We start from the raw sequence: 16719 nt of genomic DNA on the forward strand, positions 1-16719 counted from the left end.
GGGGAGACTTGTGGCTTTGTAGGGCGAATGAGGGATTGGAGCAACAAAGGCAGCTACATCCATCTTCTCTTTGGCTCTGTGGATGGGACCAGCAGAAAGCAGAGACTTGAGAGCTTGGCAACAGGGAAGCAGGGCTGGCGCACAGGCACCATGGGGTGCAGGCAACTTACTGAGCAGCTTGCCATAATTTTTGGTTTATTCTATTTTGCTCCTAACAGGCTATAATCACTGCATTGCCCCACCTGAGTCTGCTATCAGTGGCTCTGCAGGGTCCAGTTACACTGCACTAGGGCATACCCTGGTGCAGACACACTCAAGGACTGTCCAGGTTGCCTCTGCAGGTCCTCAGGGGAAGGTGAAATCTTCTCGCTTTGGCCACCGAACATAAACCCACATTTTCCATTCAAAAAAAGCACCTCCTCCAGAGTGAATCCTCCCACAAAGACCAGATCCCAAAAGGCAGCTGCCCATCCTCTGCCTCCACGCAGGCGCCATTGCCGGAGACCCTGAGAGCGGGCGGCAGGGTCGGCAGCAGCGGCTGGCTCCTCCGTGAGCCCGGTGGCACCACGGCAGGACCAGTGGCAGGTTAGGGCTGCTGGGGGGGCTGGCTCAGAGGCCTGACGTGGGGTCTCTGGATCCTTATCTGTAAAGGAGGGACAGGCCACGCCGTGCTGTCGGCGCTGCACAGGCTCTGCTCTTTGTTATGAGCTCAAACAGCGATGCAGACCCCAAAGCCACCCAAAGCATCCCTGATGCTCTGGGACGAGGCACGGCTTCCCAAGCATCTTTGAGGCACAGGGCCAGGACATAGGTCCCCAGCCCACGGCCCCCCACCCCAACCCCCGATGGGGACAATAACCCCTGGGCAGACCTGGACTGAGGGGTCGATGGCCTGGAGCTGCAGTCCCCAACGCCTTTCCAGGGAGTGGGAGCGGGTGGGCTCTGCTCGCTCTCCTGCCATCGTCAGAGCTGGAGCAGGGAAGATGAGCAGAGCTCAAAGAAGACTGGAGTGAAGCAGAGCTGGGGTGGGGGGTTTTGCAGAGATGTACTCACAGGAGAAGGGCCGTGGCCTCCAGAAGGTCTCCTTGGCCCTGGAAGGGGAACAGAAAGGGGATGACACATCAGGGGCAGGCTGGGAGAGCCCCTGCCTGGTCCTGGCACCCGGGTCAGATGGCAGAGGGGAGCAGTGACTGAGTGTGGGGGCAAGATGGGACTATGAGAGGAAGAAAAGCCCCAGTTGCTGTGCGCACACAATTTCTCGCCTTGCCACAAGTGCAAACGAAGAGAGGCACTTCCCGGAGAGCCTCGGCTCTAGGGCCAGCAGGGAGCCGGCAGCAGGGGCAGGACACAGCTCCCACTGGCGCAGGGGGCTTGGGGTGCTGAGCTTCCCCGAGTGTGGATGCCACGCTGGGACTAAGGGCTGTGGAGGGGGGGAGGAGATGCTGGTGCTTGCACCCCAGCCCTGCACCTCATCAGCCATCTGGTAACTCTCTGCTCTGCAGGAGAGCAAGGTCCAATCCTGCAACAACCTTTTTCTTGCTCCAGACCAACTCTTTCCAGACCAACGCGAATTTCAGTGGAAATCATTTGGATGGTATGCAAATTAAAATGAAATAGAAAGCCCATCTGTAACCGAGCACCGGGTGGGATGAGGAAGAAATGCAAATATTCTATGACACGGGGGAAAAAGGGACGCTAATGTTCAACCCACTGATGTTATTGCACCCCTGAGCAGCAGATGACTGGGAAAGAGGCTGGAAGATGCTAAAAGATCACCCAGCCCAGCTCCTTCGCCAGGGCAAGCTCCCCTTACCCAGGCCAGACAGATCGATCAGTGGTGGATCTTCCAGAGATGGATTTTCCACCAGTTTTTCTTCCTGACACCCAACCTCCTTCCCTGCCGCACCCACAGCACCCACCCCTGCTTGGGTCCAGCCCGTGGCTCACCCCCGGTGCCGGTGGCAGTGCCGGCGGCAGAGGCGCAAGGCCAGGCAGGTGACGGCGAGCAGGAGGCAGAGCAGAGCCAGGGCTCCCAGCAAGATGCCGAGGAAGGCGGCGAGGTTGACGGCCAGCCGCTCACACTGGGGGCCGGTGGGGGAGAAGATGGAGAAGGGGAGGCAGCTGTGGATGGGGAAGGAGAAGCAGTGTTGCAGTGGGGAGAAGCAGCCAGGCCGGGTGGCCTCGTCCACCCCCGGCGCTGCTGCTACCTGCACGTGGGTCCCTCAGGCAGGTGCTGGCACTGGCCGCCACGCTGGCAGTAGCCCATCTTGCAAGGGGAGATGCAGACAAAGCCGATGGTCCCCACGTAGTGGAGCCGGTAGCCTTTGTAGCCATACAGACCGCAGGGGAAATAGTGCCTCAGCTCAGCCACTGTCACTGGGGAGAGAAGGCACAGGTTTGGCCGCGTGACAGCATCACCCCTTGATGCTTTCCCAGGTCTCCCTGAGATGGATCCGTGCCTGGGGTGGGGATTGCTGCCCACCCGCATCCCCTGCGGGCGTTACCCGAACCCCAGGGCACGCAGGGTGATGGGGACAGTGGGGTTCTCCTCCTGGGCTCCCCAGCTCAGCGCTGGGAGCGACTCACGCTTCACCAGGTCGGTGATGTTGTCCCGGTGCAGGTGCTGGAAGAGGAGGTGCGTGCCCGCCTCCCGCCGCCCCCGCTTCCCGTTGAAGGCGCTGGTGATGGCCCCCGGCAGCAAATCGTTCAGGAACCGGATGACGGTGCTGCGGCTATCATAGGCAAACTCGGACACCACTGTGAAGGTGAAGCCATCACCGTCTGTCCTGTGGGGAGACGACAGGGCTGCTGGCAGAGCCTCTGCTGCATCACAGAGTGACGGAGCCTCACCGTGCCTCAGTTTCCCCATTTGGGGGGTGGTAAAGAAGGGATGAGGCAGGAGATGGAAAGTGCCATGGGACTTGTGTCTCCAAGGGTTTATCAGCATCAGGACTGGAAAAACAGTCTCTGGGGTGGGGGAAAATGCCCTTTGTGTCCCAAACCCTGTGGCCCCATGCCCAGCCCTGCCCTGCCGGCTCCCTGGGGTGGGCATGGGGCAGCTCCAAGGCTGACTCACGTCTGGGTGATGTTGGTGTTGCTCTGGAAAGCCTTTACCTCCAGGGAGTCCAGGATGGCTGAGACCTGTGGTGGGGGGAGCGGGAGGGAGTCAGGGGAGGGCAGGACTGCACCGGCGGCGTGGAAAGAGGCTGAAGGGCAATGCAGGCACCATGGCCAAGCCCCAAGGGCTGCTCTGGCCTTTCGTTTGGGCGCTGGGGACCTGGCACATGGCCACAGCTGCAGCCAGCATCATGTGGCTGGTGCTGCCTCCCTCCAGCCCCGTGGATCTGCTGGATCCCCAGGGATCCCACAGGAGGGGCGTGCATGGAGGCACAGGCACCCCAAGCTGCCATGCTGCCCAGTGTGCCGGTACGTCCCCCTCCCCGAGCCCATCCCCTCTGGTTGACATACGGTGCCGTTGACTTCCCCAGCAGTGGCATTTTGCAGCGTCCTGACCCGCAGCTGGACACTTCTCCGGGGCAGATCTGCTGGGGAAAGCCACAGCGGTGGCTCTGGCACCCCAGGACCAGGGCGAGCGGGGTTGGGGTTCATCCCCCACCGGGCACAGGCACCCACCTGTGCTGGGCAGCGGCCGAAAATCCCCCCCTGCCACCAGGCAGCGCTGGTCGGTGAAAGCCGGGGGGCAGGCGCAGGCCGGGGTGCAGGTGACGGGGTGCAGGTGGCAGTGTCCCCCGTTGCTGCAGTAGCCCTCGGGACAGGAGCGGGAGCCGCAGGCTGAGCTACAGCCTGGCCCCTCGCCTGCGGGATGGGGAGACGGGGTCAGGTGGAGGCATCAGCCTGGCTGCAGGGGCAGAGTCCCAACGCACCGATCTATCCTCAGCTGCTCTGTAATGCCTTTCTTCCAAGTGTTGGGGTGGGGCTTTTTTATGCATTCAGACTTTTAGTATAAATTCAGATCCTCAAGAAAAAGCCCTGCACCCCCTCCTCCCAGCTGGAGCCCTTTGCTCTTGTGAAATCCCAGCCTGCTGCATTAGAACAGGAGCAAAAACCATCACCCCAACCCCACTACAGCCATCTGAAAACAGGATTTGATTTTAGCCCCCAACCTCCACATGTGCATTTGAACTTTGATGCGATGAGATTTTTTTTTTTCTCAAAGAGAAAAATTGCACAGGAAAAGTTTCCCTTCCTGGTGGATTAGTGAGATCTGCAGCCTGGGAGCACGAGGGATGGCTGCACTCTGGTCCCTTCTGTTAAGGACAGCAAGGGCTCGGGTTCAGAGAGCAGCCAGCTCCCCCTCCACTGCTTTCCAGCCAGTTTGGGTCCCCCGGGAGCCCTCTTCCACCGAGGCCCAGGGGGTGATGGGGATGAGGACCATGCCCGCCAGAGTGCCTGTACTCACCCTCCTCGCCAGGCGGGCAGGAGCAGGTGTAGCTGCCCACCGTGTTGGTGCAAGTGGCGTTCCCCGGGCACGCCATTCCCTGCGCACACTCATCGATATCTGCCAAGGCAATGCAGCATGGCACCGGGAGAAATACCTCGGCCAGGGTCTCGTGGGTGCCCTGGGTTCCCAGTGGCCATGGTGAGCCCTTGTCACCTGAACAGTGCCGCCCGTCACCCGTCAGGCCAGCCGGGCAGGGGCCGCAGCCGGTGTGCGAGTCACAGCCCACGCCGGGGAAGCATCCCTGTGCGCAGGGGTCCGGAGGGTCCTGGCAGAAGGGACCCGAGTAGCCGCCCTCGCACCTGCAGGCTGCCAGCTGCGAAGGGGATGGTGACGCTGGCTTAAGGGACACGACAAGGACGGGCGGACAGAGAAGACAGCCAGTGTGGCTGGCACGGGGACAGGCACGGTGTGGCACCATAGGAGCTTTCCAGCGTACTACCTGCAGGGAGGACCCCCCGAGGGTGACAGTGTCGCTGTAGTCGCACTCCTGGCTCCTGCTGCAGCTGCAAAGGGTGAAGCGGAGCTGGAGGAGGGTGGAGAGGTTGTTGGACCCAACAGCCTCCAGGTTGACGGTGAGCGGGGCCGTCCTGTGGGGCTCCCACGTCAGGGTGCCGCTCTCTGCCGGGGCGAGAGGTGGGACTTAGAGGAGGTGGCAGAGGAAAGGGGCTGGGTGGCCAGTGTCCCCCTCATCCCGTCCCAGCTGCTCCATCTCTCCTTCCTTACCTGATATGTTGAGCTCTGGCGAGAGGTGGGGGACAAAGCGTGCGCCCACCCCCACAGCACGGTACTGCCTCCTGACCCTTTCTGTCCTGAAGGCTGTGAGTGACGCGTCACCAGTGATGACGGGAGGGAAGGCATCTAAGGAAACAGCAGCCCAGCACACAGCCGGTCGTTTGCCACCCTTGGCTCTGAGTGCCTCCTGGTGAGGATGGGATCCCAGGCAGATACTGCCATGACCACCCACAGAGAGGGCCCTCATGTTGCACAGCACGGTGGCATCTCCCAGGCTTGGAGACCAGCCAGCTGAGCAATGCAACTCCGAGACCTTGGTGACTTCTCTCCTGCCTCACACGGAGCAAGAGAGCCCAGGGAGGGAGCAGGGCACTGCCTGGTTACACAAGTCATGCCCTCTTGGAGGTGAGGATCTGCTCACTCCACTTACTGAGTACTGCCTTCTTCTGCTGGAAGTCGGCTGCGAGGCTCTGGGTGGCCAGGCCCAGGGCCACATCCCCTGTGCTCAGTGAATCGTAGATGCACTCCTTGCTGCCACGGCACTGCGAGGCTGCCAGCTGGTACTGGCTTTCATTCTCCTGCCGCAGTTGAGACAAGAAGATGGGTGTGAAGTTCATTACTGGTGAGTCCAGATGCTGAGCAAACAGGCTGTGCTCTCCGACAGCCCCTGCAAGAGAGCACATCATGGGCATAGCCTTGGGTTTTTAAGGTTTGTTATATTTTAGGGCTCATTTCCATGGAGCAGGGAGGAGACCAAAGGGCTTCCCTGGCATCACTTTTGCTCAGGCAAGTGTCTAAATGTCTCCAGCCAAAGCATGGCCAGAAGGTGCACGAACGGGGGGATTGTCAAGGTGGATCCCAAGCCTGGACTTACAGGTCATCCCATAGCTGTAGATCTCCTCCTCGCTGCTGTTCACAGGGATGCTGGTGCCATTCGGCATCTGGAAGTCATCTGAGGGGTCATGGTCCCACACACCTGGTGGAGCATTACCAGAGGGCTGGAGTCCCCCATGTCGGGGTTGACCTCCTCTCTGGTGCTGACTAGTGTTTAGTTTAGACCCAGGGGTCCCTGCCCTCACAAGCATGTTCCCTGTGTTTTCCAGCCTGCTTTAGGGTGGGAAGGGGACTTTGCACCCTGGCTCTGCAGTGGTGCCAGAAGTCCTCACCCAGGAGGCCCTTGGTGCTGTTGCGGTACCGATCAGGCAGGCTGCAGACCACGCTGAGGATCCCGGAGGCTGCCGAGATGGAGACGGCAATGGCCCCGTCGAAGACGGCCATGATGGAGGAGGCATTGACCAGCAGGACACCGGGGCTGTAGTACACCTCAGCACCCATGTCTGCAAGAGAAGGAGAGCACCGAGGGAGCGTCCACACAAGGCTGGGGTCTAAAATGATGCACCTGAATTTGGAGAGGGGAACACTCCCCATCCACCCCAGCTGAGTCAGAGACAGGGTGCAGGTGGGAGACGTTTGATGGATCTCAGGATGGCTGCCCTCACACTGGGCAGGGCTGGTCCCTGTGGGATGGAGAGTCCCCTTGTCCACCCCAAATAGATTTAACATTTAACAGCACACCCTGCTCACCTTGGGAATAGGAAAACTGGACGGTTTCATCATTCAGGAGGACTTGGATGTCACCCTGGTTCCCCAAGGTCCACTCAACCTGCAAATCACAGTGGATGTCCCAGTCAACCCCTTTGCTCGTCCTTTCCTGCTGTCCCCCCATGCTGGGGACACTCGAGCTAAACCCCATCCTCCTCCAGCCCCAGCAGGGAGGCTCAGCCCCAGGGCTCTTCACCCCAGCAAACACACGATAAAGCGGCTTTGATGGTTGCACAGAAGAGGACACCAAGCTGCCCCCCGTCACTGCTGGCATGGGGCACGCACAGGCCACTGCTGCTGCTCGGCTGACCATGGCAGCATGGAGAGTTGTGCTGGTGGGCTCCAGACTCTGACTCCCCTCCTCAACAACTGCTTCTGGTGACACCAGGAGATTTTGCTTACTGAAACGGGTGTGGGGAGCAATTCTGCAAAGCAAGGAAGAGTATGCACTTGTGCTAAGGTGTCCGGAGGAGACCGGTGGTCTGGGTGAAGGGTGTCCAATGAAGAGGGTTGAGCAGACCGTGTTCCTGCAGAGCTCCAGGCCCTTGCTGGCCAGCTTACAAGAGGTGTTAGAGCTGTGTCTTGTTACTCTTAGTCCAACCCACTGCTATTAGTGCTTTGTTGGGGTCATGAGAGGTGGCAGGAAGAGGAGAGGGGATGCTCCTCAGGTCCTGACACTTGTAGGTTATGCAGAGGCGATGCCAACCTGCCAGAGGGGTGTCTCCCGTTAGAAGCGCAAACTGATACCCAGGCTGCTCCTACTCACTGTTGTGGTGGTGGCAGAGTTATACTGGGCAGCAAAGGCCATGAAGTTGGTGGCCTGGGCCGTGCCGGTCCGGGCCGTGCGCCCATGCAGCACGAAGCTGGTCTGGACATCACTGGCCAGCAGCAGGACAAAGTCTCCGAGCCCATTGAAGGTGTAGGTGAGTCCATCCAGGGTGGTGATGTGGGGGTCCCCGAAGGCACCAGCTGGGGTCCAAAGGAGGCAGAGCCGTTTCGGCAGGGAGGAAGAAAAGCAAATGAGTGTCGTTGCATGGAGGAGAGCAGTCCCCAGTGCTGCACTGGGCTCAGCAGTCCCCACCAGGATGCTGCAAAGTGTGGTTAATGCATGGGGTCCGTGTACAGCCGTGCCACCCACTCAGTACCTTGGCACAGAGGAGGGAGAGCCCTGGGGACTCACCGGGGGTGGGTGGCACATATCCCTCGCAGCCGACCCTCGGTCTCTTCTCAGCAAACCTGGCACAGAACAGAGGCTTCCCCACGCGCCGGCAGCACCAGTCGAATGCCTCCAGCTCCCCGTCTGCGGAGGAAGGCGGCTGGGTGCTGGGGGGTGTCAGGGTCCCTGCTGTGCCTGCAGAGCGCTCGGTGCTCAGGGTGTTTTAGGGCGAGGGAGCGCTGGTGCCCACTTACCAGCGGCAGGGTGGATGGGGAGGCTCCATGCTCTCTCTTGCCAGCCTTCGAGCAAGCTCCCATCTTGATACAGACACCGCACCCCGGCTCCGGCCGGGCTGGGGGATGCAGTGCGCAGCATCCTCACGGAGGTGTCCGCCGGGCCTGAAATGGTGTGGGGGGATCGTGGCCGCCCCCAGAGCAGAAGGGAACCCCCTGCCGTCCCCCCACCCCGCGGCTGGCCCTGGTGGGGCTGCGCTTGGCACCTTTGCTCCGGCGGTAGCGGGGGTCCAGCTCTGCCTGGGGTTGGGAGCAGGGGCATGGCGGCAGCTGGTCATTCCAGGTGGCCGGCGCTGGCTCTGCATCCAGCCACGCCAGGCACTGCAGCCTGTAGTTCACCCGGGAGCGACTGTCCAGCCTGTATATCCACAGCCCGCGCACACCTGGGGGAGCAACCACCGGAGACCAGCACAGCTCAGCCTGGGTCTCGCCTTGTGCTGAGGGGGATCCCGTGGGACAAGCGGCCCTGGCCATTGACCTCACACGAGGTCTCCAGGCTCCCTCTAGAGCCGGCGTGGCCGTGGCTACAGCAGGACACGGGACACCCGTGCTCTGCTCTCAGTGGCCAGCCCTTGCCCGGTGTCTCCACTGGCCCATTGTATTGCCTCGCAGGGATGTGTGCTGGGACATGCTCCCGGCACGGAGCGCACGCACACGGCTCCCTCCATCCCCACGCACCCCGAGGGCTCTCCCGGTGCCATACCAGTGACAGTGCTGCTATGCTGGTCGGGTCGGTACTTGACAGCTGGTGGTTTTTGAGTGAGCTCGTTATTTTGGGCATAGCCATCACCGCTGTGTGGAGAAAGGGGGTTTGGGGTCACCCTCCCAACACGACCCTCTTCCACCCCCCGTAGAGCAGCTGGGGTGGGAACTGCTGCAGTTTGTAGGAGAGAGGGTTTAAGTGGGACGGGGTGCTCCAGGGGTGGGAGCTGGGCTCTCCTGGGACAACGTCTCCCGTGGTCCCAACATAGTGCTGGGAGAAATCCCTGCTGTCCCAAAAGGCAGCCACGCATGTGCGCAGCACCTGGAGAAGCCGATCAGCACGTTGCCCTCAGCCAGCTTGGCGTAGTCCCACCGCATCCCGCCGTCCTGGTAGAGCAGTAGGGCGAAGGAACGGTTCCCATCGGTGGTGAGGACTGCCTGGTAGGTGCTCGTCTGGAGAAACCCAAGGCACCCCCTTAGCATCCCAAAGCCTCGCTTGCTCTCCCCACAGTGCAGACTGAGGCGATGAGACCTGAAATGCCTGCATCAAGCTGCGGGAGACCAGCAGCCCAGCCCTGCCCTGGCCATTGCTGGTGACAGTCCCCTCCATCACCTGGGTCCCCCACTGCTCACCTGAGTGTCATCCTGCTGGGACGGGTATGCCGGAGCCTTCTCCCATGTCACCTTCAAGGTCCATTTTGCTATGTAGGGGGTTTTCAGGTATTTCTCAATCTTTGCTTCCACGTCATGGACAAGGGGGTCTTGGGCAGAGCTGAGGGTGGAGTACTCCTGCCAGTTGGCAAGAAAGAGGGTTAAATGGGTGAGCTGGGAGCTGGGCTTTCCCAGGAGAACATCTTTGGTGGCCCCGACCTGGTACCAGGTGGTGCCAACACCCTGGGAGAAATCCGCGTCGTCCCAAAAGGCGGCCACCATCGGCAAATCCTCCCAGCCGCTGAAGCCCCGAGGAGGTGGGTTAGGGTTGGAGAGGACGTAGTTGTCCGTGGGTGGGAAAATGATCTGTCCGTTATCTGTAAACTAACCAAAATAACTCATTATTTGCTGACATCCCAGGCAGCTCCTGGGAAGGCTTTTAGCCTCCATGGATGAGCAGAAACCAGCCATTTTAAATAGCAAAAAAATTAACATTCAGATGAAATTCAGTTTCTGCTCCATTTCCATGGGTTTTTTGCTACCAAAGAGGCTGCACATCCCTTATGTACTCGGTGAGGGTGGGACTCACATAGAGAGCATCCCGCAGTGACTTCCCAAAGGGGAATCCAATCTCTGGCTTGAACAGGGGGGAGTTAAAATCCACCATCCTCTGGACGCACTCTCGGTCCCCTCCCTCCATGCCGAAGGGGTAGAGTGAGGCTGCTGGCACTGACACGGGCAGGAGATTAATTGAAAAGGTGAAAAAACATTAATGTCTGCTCCATCCTTCCTGTGGCCAGGGCAAACTTGCCTGCTTGCTGCTGGGATGCTGTGCCTGCGCTCCCCCCAACCAGACCAGCACTCTGATGGCTTGTAGCCCAATTTTTAACCCAGTTTTTAACTTGGAATACGATGCTTCCAGATATCTTATTTCACCTTTCCCCATGAATCTGGCAACCCAATGTGCAATGCAGACGAGTCACCATGGGCTGGGCCATACCCTCAGCCATCACAGTGCTTCGCTGGCTAACAACCCCTTCCTCCTCTTTGCCAGGGGAAGAAGAAAAGATACTTACTGATAAGGCTGTGGGATGGCTGGGGCTCAGGGGCAGGGTTTCTATGGCCAGCAGTGGTGTGGGCAGTTGTGCTTGGTGCTGTGGCCAGTCCCCTCTGTGTCCCAAAGGCAGGAGATGGGGTGGTGGCAGGACTGGTGGTGGCTGGTGGTCCCACTGGCGTCACGGTGCTTGGGGCCGGGAGACCTCCCACCTCCTTGGCTGGGCTCACTGGGGCTGTGAGTGCAACAGCCACGGTGCTCCCTGCAGCGATGGCTGTGGTGCTCCTGGCAGCGACGGCTGTGGTGCTGCCTGCAGCGATGGCCGCAGCACTGCCTGCAGTCATGGCTGTGGTGCTCCCTGCAGTCATGGCTATGGTGCTCCCTGCGGCGACGGCTGTGGTGCTTCTTGCAGTGATGGCTGTGGTGCTGCCTGCAGTGATGGCCGTGGTGCTCCCTGTGGCAATGGCCGTGGTGCTCCCGGCAGTGATGGCCATGGTGCTGCCTGCAGCGATGGCCGAGGTGCTTTTTGCAGTGATGGCCACTGTGCTGCCTGCAGCGATGGCTGTGGTGCTCCTGGCAGTGATGGCTGTGGTGCTCCCAGCAGTCATGGCTGTAGTGCTGCTTGCAGTGATGGCTGTGGTGCTCCCTGCACCAATGGCCGTGGTGCTGCCTGTAGTGATGGCTGTGGTGCTGTCTGCAGTCATGGCTATGGTGCTGCCTGTGGCGATGGCTGTGGTGGTCCCTGCAGTGATGGCTGTGGTGCTCCCAGCAGTCATGGCCGTGGCGCTGCCTGCAGCGATGGCTGTGGTGCTGCCTGCAGTGATGGCCACTGCACTGCCTGCAGCGATGGCTGTGGTGCTGCCTGCAGCGATGGCTGTGGTGCTGCCTGCAGCGATGGCTGTGGTGCTGCCTGCAGCGATGGCCGTGGTGCTCTCTGCAGTGATGGCTGTTGTGCTCCTGGCAGTGATGGCTGTGGTGCTCCCTGCAGTCATGGCCATGGCACTGCCTGCAGTGACGGCTGTGGTGCTGCCTGCAGCGATGGCTGTGGTGGTCTCTGCAGTGATGGCTGTTGTGCTCCTGGCAGCGATGGCTGTGGTGCTGCCTAGAGCAATGGCCGTGGTACTGCCTGCAGCGACGGCTGTTTTCTCCCCCCGGGCAGGTGCCCCTAGAGGTGTCCAGAAGCTGGGAGATGACGTCCTCGCTGCCTGTCCCGTGGCACGGCTGCTGACAGCCATGGGAGAAGAGGTGCCTGTTGCTGGCTCAGAGGAGACCCATCCGGCTGCCGATTCCCTGCTTGCACCAACACCGAGCAGGGACGAGGGGGCTGTCGCTGGCCCCTCCGATGGGCTGTGCAGGCTGGGGAGGGGTGAACTGGGCACCGCGATGGCAGGGCTGGGACTGAGGACGCTCCAGGACCCGGCAGTTGTTTCCACTGAGGGGTTACGTTCTGCTGGGGATAGGACAGGTTGCCCGCTTCTGCCTGCCTTGTTGCGTGTTACGGCAAGGGGCAGGACACTGGTGGTGCTGGTGGCCTTCGCTGGGGCAGATGGCATGGCAGTGGTGGCCCCGGTCACCACGAATATCTCCCCGCTGGCAGAGGTGGCTGGTGGGATGGTGTTGCTGGGGAACATGCTGGTGGCTGGCATGGTGGCTGGGCTCCTGCCAGCAGTGTTGGAGACAGGTACGTGGGTGCTGCTGGTGCTGGCTAGGGGTGCTGCACCCTTGGCACCGCTTTCAGAGGGGGTGGTGTCCCCCCGGGCTGTGGTACCACCCCCAGCATCTGACCGGGATACGGCTGTAGTCTCCCATGCATGTGTGTGGCCAACAGCCAGCGAGGAGACCCTGGCCATGGGCTTGTCCTCAGTGACCAGGCTGAGACCCATTGAGGCTGGGTCATGGGTGCTGTCGGTGGCCTCAGGGGATGGCCTCGGGGTGACACGGGGGCTGTGTGGAGTGGAGGCACTGCTGGGGACAACAGAGGGGGGTGTTGTGACCCTGTCAAGGCTGGCATCACCTGCTCCTGCTGCTGGACCAGTGATGGTGATGCTGGGGGTGACAGAGGGTGTCACCACCAGTGGATGGATGTTCCTGGGGACAGGAGGGGACACAGTGACACCTGCTTCAGCAGTGTTGTGAGCGAGGCCAGGGGAAGGTGCTATAACCGGCTCCGGAGCTGTGGGTGACACCGTGCCCATGATGGCCACTGCCATAGGGCTTTTGCTGCCCGGGGCAGAGCGTGCCAAGGGGGTGGCATCGCTGGTGCCTGGCTCGGCCGCCCCAGCCATGGCAGTGGGCAGCCCCACAGCCCTGTTCTCCATGGTGGGAGAAACTGTGTCCATGTCCAAGTCCATGCCTGTGTCCATGTCCGTGGTGGGCTCAGCAGCGTGATAGCCGTGATGCGATGCAGCCATGCTTGGCTGAGCAGTGACACTGGCTGTGGCAGGGGCTGACGGCGGTGGGGCTGTCCCCAGGGTGGTGTGACCGCTGTCGGGGGTACCTGTTGTGGCACTCGCCCTTATGTTTTCAACCGGGGTTGAGCCCGGAGCTGCCTGCGTGGTGCTGCCATGTCCTGCCGGCTGGGACCTGTCCCTGCCTCCCTCCACGGCTGCATTTTCAGGGGACGGTGGTGTTGTGGGCTGGGGTGTCTTGCCAGTTGCGGTGCTGGGGAGGGGGCTGGCTGTGGCCAGTGCTGGGCTGGGGTTAGCCGTGGCTGGTGGGGCCGAGCGACTGCCCCTGGGAGCCAGGAGAGGTAGATCTGCTGGGGGTCTGGTTTCAGGAGCATCGGTCCCTCGGGCAGGTGGCTCTGGTGATGGCCCGGCAGTGACAACTGCGTGGCTGGGAGCTGGCCCCACTGCACTGGCATCTGGGTTCTCCTCTGTGGCCACCTTCAGGGATGTCATCCCCACCGCTCGCCCCGCAGTGCTGCGATCGGGGCGGGGGTCACCTGAAGCACCCATTGCTGATGGTGGGGTGGCCAGAGACAGTGGGGACATGCCTGTTGCGGTCTCTGGGGGGATGCTGGATGAGGACACCCCCAGAGCCATCCCTGCAGTGGCACTGCCTTCCAGGAGAGGGGGGATACCTGCTTGCAATGCCACGGGGATGCTGGCTTCTCTGTGTAGTCCTGGTGTGCCTGGCACAGTTGTGCCCATGGCTGGCACAGGGCTGGGTGACCACGTCGCTGCCCCACGTTGGGGCCCAGCCCGGAGCGGTGGAACTAGTGCAGGTCCAGGGATGACACCAGTTCCCGGGGGTGCTGAGCCCGCAGTGGGACCAGGCTGGCTGCGGCTGGGAGATGCATCAGGCACAGCTGGGGTGGCTCCGGTGTCCCACAGCATTGTGGTGGCATTGTCACTGGCCAGCAATGCTGTTCCCACCCCTGCTTCACTAATTGGAGTGTTGTTAACGAGGGAGAATGGCTTGGCAGCTGGCCCAGTCCTGATGCCATACACACCGAGGGAAGTTGTTGGCGCAGCAGCGGCTCGAGGGGCCCCATCTGGCTTTGTTCCACCAGCACCCATGAGGGATAAGGATGCGGCCACACTGGGTCTGGCTGGAGGGGATCCGCCTGCAGCCACCTCTGCCGTGGTGGCCCCAGAGCCTGCTGAGGGGGTCTGGGCGAGCAGAAAACCCGTGGAGCGCGCAAAGGGCCCTGGAGAGGGACCACCAGGGCCGACAGGAGCTGTGTGTGGGGTCAGCCTCATGCTGAGCCCCACTGGGGTGGCCTTGGTCTCTGGGGAAGTGGTGCCTGCTGTGGCTCTGGCACTGGGCTCACTCTTGATGGACACCAGCTCAGCACCTGTGCTTCCCAGAGCTGGGAATGACGTGGTGGGGACATGCTCTGCAGCGCTGACATCCATTGCCATAACTGGTGTGCCCAGAGCTAGTGCGGTGGCCTGGGGGTGGGTGACGGCGTTGGCTCCAGGCAGCCCATCTCCAGCAGTGCCAGGGGCCACGCTGCGGCTGGGGGGAAGCGTCTCTCCTGCGCCCGGCACGGCACCACCGGGGAGCCGGCGTGAAAGGGCTGGAGGCAGCTGAGCGGGTGGCACACTCCCTGTGTCCTGCGAGGCGTTGCGGTCGGCTTTGGATAAAGCACGTGTCCCTGGTTCTGTAGCCGCGCCGATGCCAATGGTGGCAGAAGAAAAGGTGGCCTTTGCTAAGGATGCGCTTGGGGGGTCAGCAGACAGTGGGGCCGCCGTCCTGGCTCCCTCTGTGGCTGCACTGGGGGGACCCCGGGGGAGGCCAGTGGCAGGGCTGGCTGAGGCTGCTACAGGCTTCACGGGGCTGCCCACATTCCACGAGATGCTGGCTGCTGTGGCCAGAGGTGAGGTGGCCTCGTCCAGCCCTGGCGTGACCTCCTGGGATGGGAGCACGGCAGTTGCATGTGGCTCAGCAGAGCTCTTGCCGATGCTGGGAGGTGATGTCCCTGTGCTGTGCTCGTCCTGGGGGAGCGATGGCACTGTGCTCCACGCTGGCCCCAGCATCCCCTCCGCAGTGACAGCATCACCCAGCTGCACCAACTCATTGGCATCAGTCAATTTGCCAGTGACCGAGGAAGACACTTTTGTCCCTGGCACTGGTTGAGCAGCCGGGATGTGTGCCACCGGTGGGGACAGACCTCTGCCTGGTGCTGGGGGGGCACCTCTCAGTGCAGCAGCAGCACCCATGGGTGGCTCGGCCACAGTCCCTTTGTGCATGGGGACAGTTGGTCCCAGGACTGGCTCTCCAGGGATGCTGTCTAGAGCCACTCTGGACACTTCCACAGCCTGAGTGGGAGCAATGCTGCTGTTTGACGGTGGTTTGCTTGTCTCCATTACAGCAGGGACACCTGCAGCTGGGGATGACGTGGCTGTGGCTGGCCCAGCACCACCACTGCCCATGGCAAGACCCACTGCGTGCCCCGTTGGCGCAAGGGACAGAAGCTGCCTGTGCCAAGTGGTGGTGGGAACCGGAGAGACGCTGGTCAGGTGGCTGGCGGCGCCTGGAGAGGAGACCCCAGCCCCTAGCCCTGCCTGGGGGCTGCCTCGCGTTGCCAGACCCCCGAGGAGAGCTGCCACCCTGGGAGGCTCTCCCTGCTCACCACTGGTCCTGGCTGGGACCAGCGCTCTCGCCGTCACCTGTGGCACGAGGCTGCCTGCGGAGCAAGACAAGGCAGACCCAGCTGGATCAACCCCACCGCGGCCCCAGCAGGCAGGAACCTGCCTGCGGCCAGCTGCCTGCCAGCCTTACCTGAGCCGTGGCTGCCCGCAGAGGTGGCGGTTCTGCCGGCAGGAGAGGGGTGCTCCGGCCGGGTGGCCGTGGTGGTGGGGAATGCCTGGCACGTGCCCAGGTCCAGGGGCAGCTTGGCACTGGTGCTGTCGGCCACCGGGGAGATGCTGCCCGGCTCTGCTGGGGCTGGCGTGGGGGCAAGGGGCTGCTCCCCCATCTCCACTGCTTGTGCTAGCAGCAGAGCAGGAAGGTGAGGGCAGGACAAGGAAAAAAAAAAAGAGCCTGGGGTCCCCGTCACCCCCTTCTGTGGGAGGAAGCTGCCCCCAGCCCTTGGAGCTGGTCCCAACCCCAGCACCCACAGCCGGACCAACGCCGAGAACAAGGCAGGCACCTTCCCCATGGGCGAGAGTCCCTATTTGATCCACAACCCCCTCCCTTCCCTTGCCGGAGTTGGGGAACCATGCCGAGGCTGTGGCACCAGCGGGCAGAGATGGGGCAAACCCCAGCTGGGCACCCAGGCTCAAACTTGCAGCGTTTGAACAGCCGGAGAATTGTTCGCAGCCCGTCGCCCGTCACCCAGATGGTATCGGCCACCTGGTCAGCCCGGCAGCGGCGCGGGCGACCCCAGCACTTACCTGGCAGCACCCAGAGCCCCCACAGCACCCAGCTCCAGAGCAGCCGCTGTCCCCGGCACCCCATGGTGCTTCCTCGGCGGCAGGGACAGGGCTGCAGCTCGCTCTGTCCCAGGGGAACGACGCAACGGGGTGGCTCCACCGGTGAGCACTCCCCCGGGTGGGGGGGACAGGGATGCCACGTGCCCTGCCTGGGGCGCTGACGGCTCCGTGTCCTCGCAGCCTGC

General features: G+C 62.0%; 1 protein-coding gene across 1 annotated transcript; it reads right to left on the minus strand.

Moving 5' to 3' along the window:
- Positions 1–185: 185 nt before the first annotated feature.
- Positions 186–14173, minus strand: MUC4 (mucin 4, cell surface associated). The gene is made up of 29 exons (XM_030028396.2): positions 11779–14173; positions 11090–11202; positions 10675–10936; positions 10188–10327; positions 9818–9982; positions 9581–9736; positions 9270–9400; positions 8949–9037; positions 8452–8628; positions 8207–8350; positions 7977–8096; positions 7563–7765; positions 6779–6857; positions 6361–6531; positions 6069–6170; positions 5625–5861; positions 5186–5320; positions 4902–5080; positions 4616–4775; positions 4421–4519; positions 3634–3816; positions 3469–3542; positions 3077–3141; positions 2587–2786; positions 2208–2376; positions 1969–2121; positions 1054–1091; positions 872–969; positions 186–643 (listed from the first exon to the last, which is right to left on the minus strand). The coding sequence occupies exons 1-29, from the start codon at positions 14171–14173 to the stop codon at positions 587–589; spliced, it is 6294 nt and encodes a 2097-aa protein (XP_029884256.1). The 3' UTR covers positions 186–586.
- Between the last annotated feature and the right edge of the window lie 2546 nt (positions 14174–16719).

This window comes from Aquila chrysaetos, chromosome 10 (genome assembly GCF_900496995.4).
Source record: "Aquila chrysaetos chrysaetos chromosome 10, bAquChr1.4, whole genome shotgun sequence".
Taxonomy (NCBI): domain Eukaryota; kingdom Metazoa; phylum Chordata; class Aves; order Accipitriformes; family Accipitridae; genus Aquila; species Aquila chrysaetos.

Coding starts and splice junctions, on each gene's coding strand:
- MUC4 (XM_030028396.2), bottom strand. CDS start 14,173: ATGGGTGCTGGTGGAACAAAGCCAGATGGGGCCCCTCGAGCCGCTGCT. Junction 8,629..8,948: donor GCATAGCAGCACTGTCACTG/GTATGGCACCGG, acceptor TTGCTCCCCCAG/GTGTGCGCGGGCTGTGGATA. Junction 8,097..8,206: donor CCCCATCCACCCTGCCGCTG/GTAAGTGGGCAC, acceptor CTTCCTCCGCAG/ACGGGGAGCTGGAGGCATTC.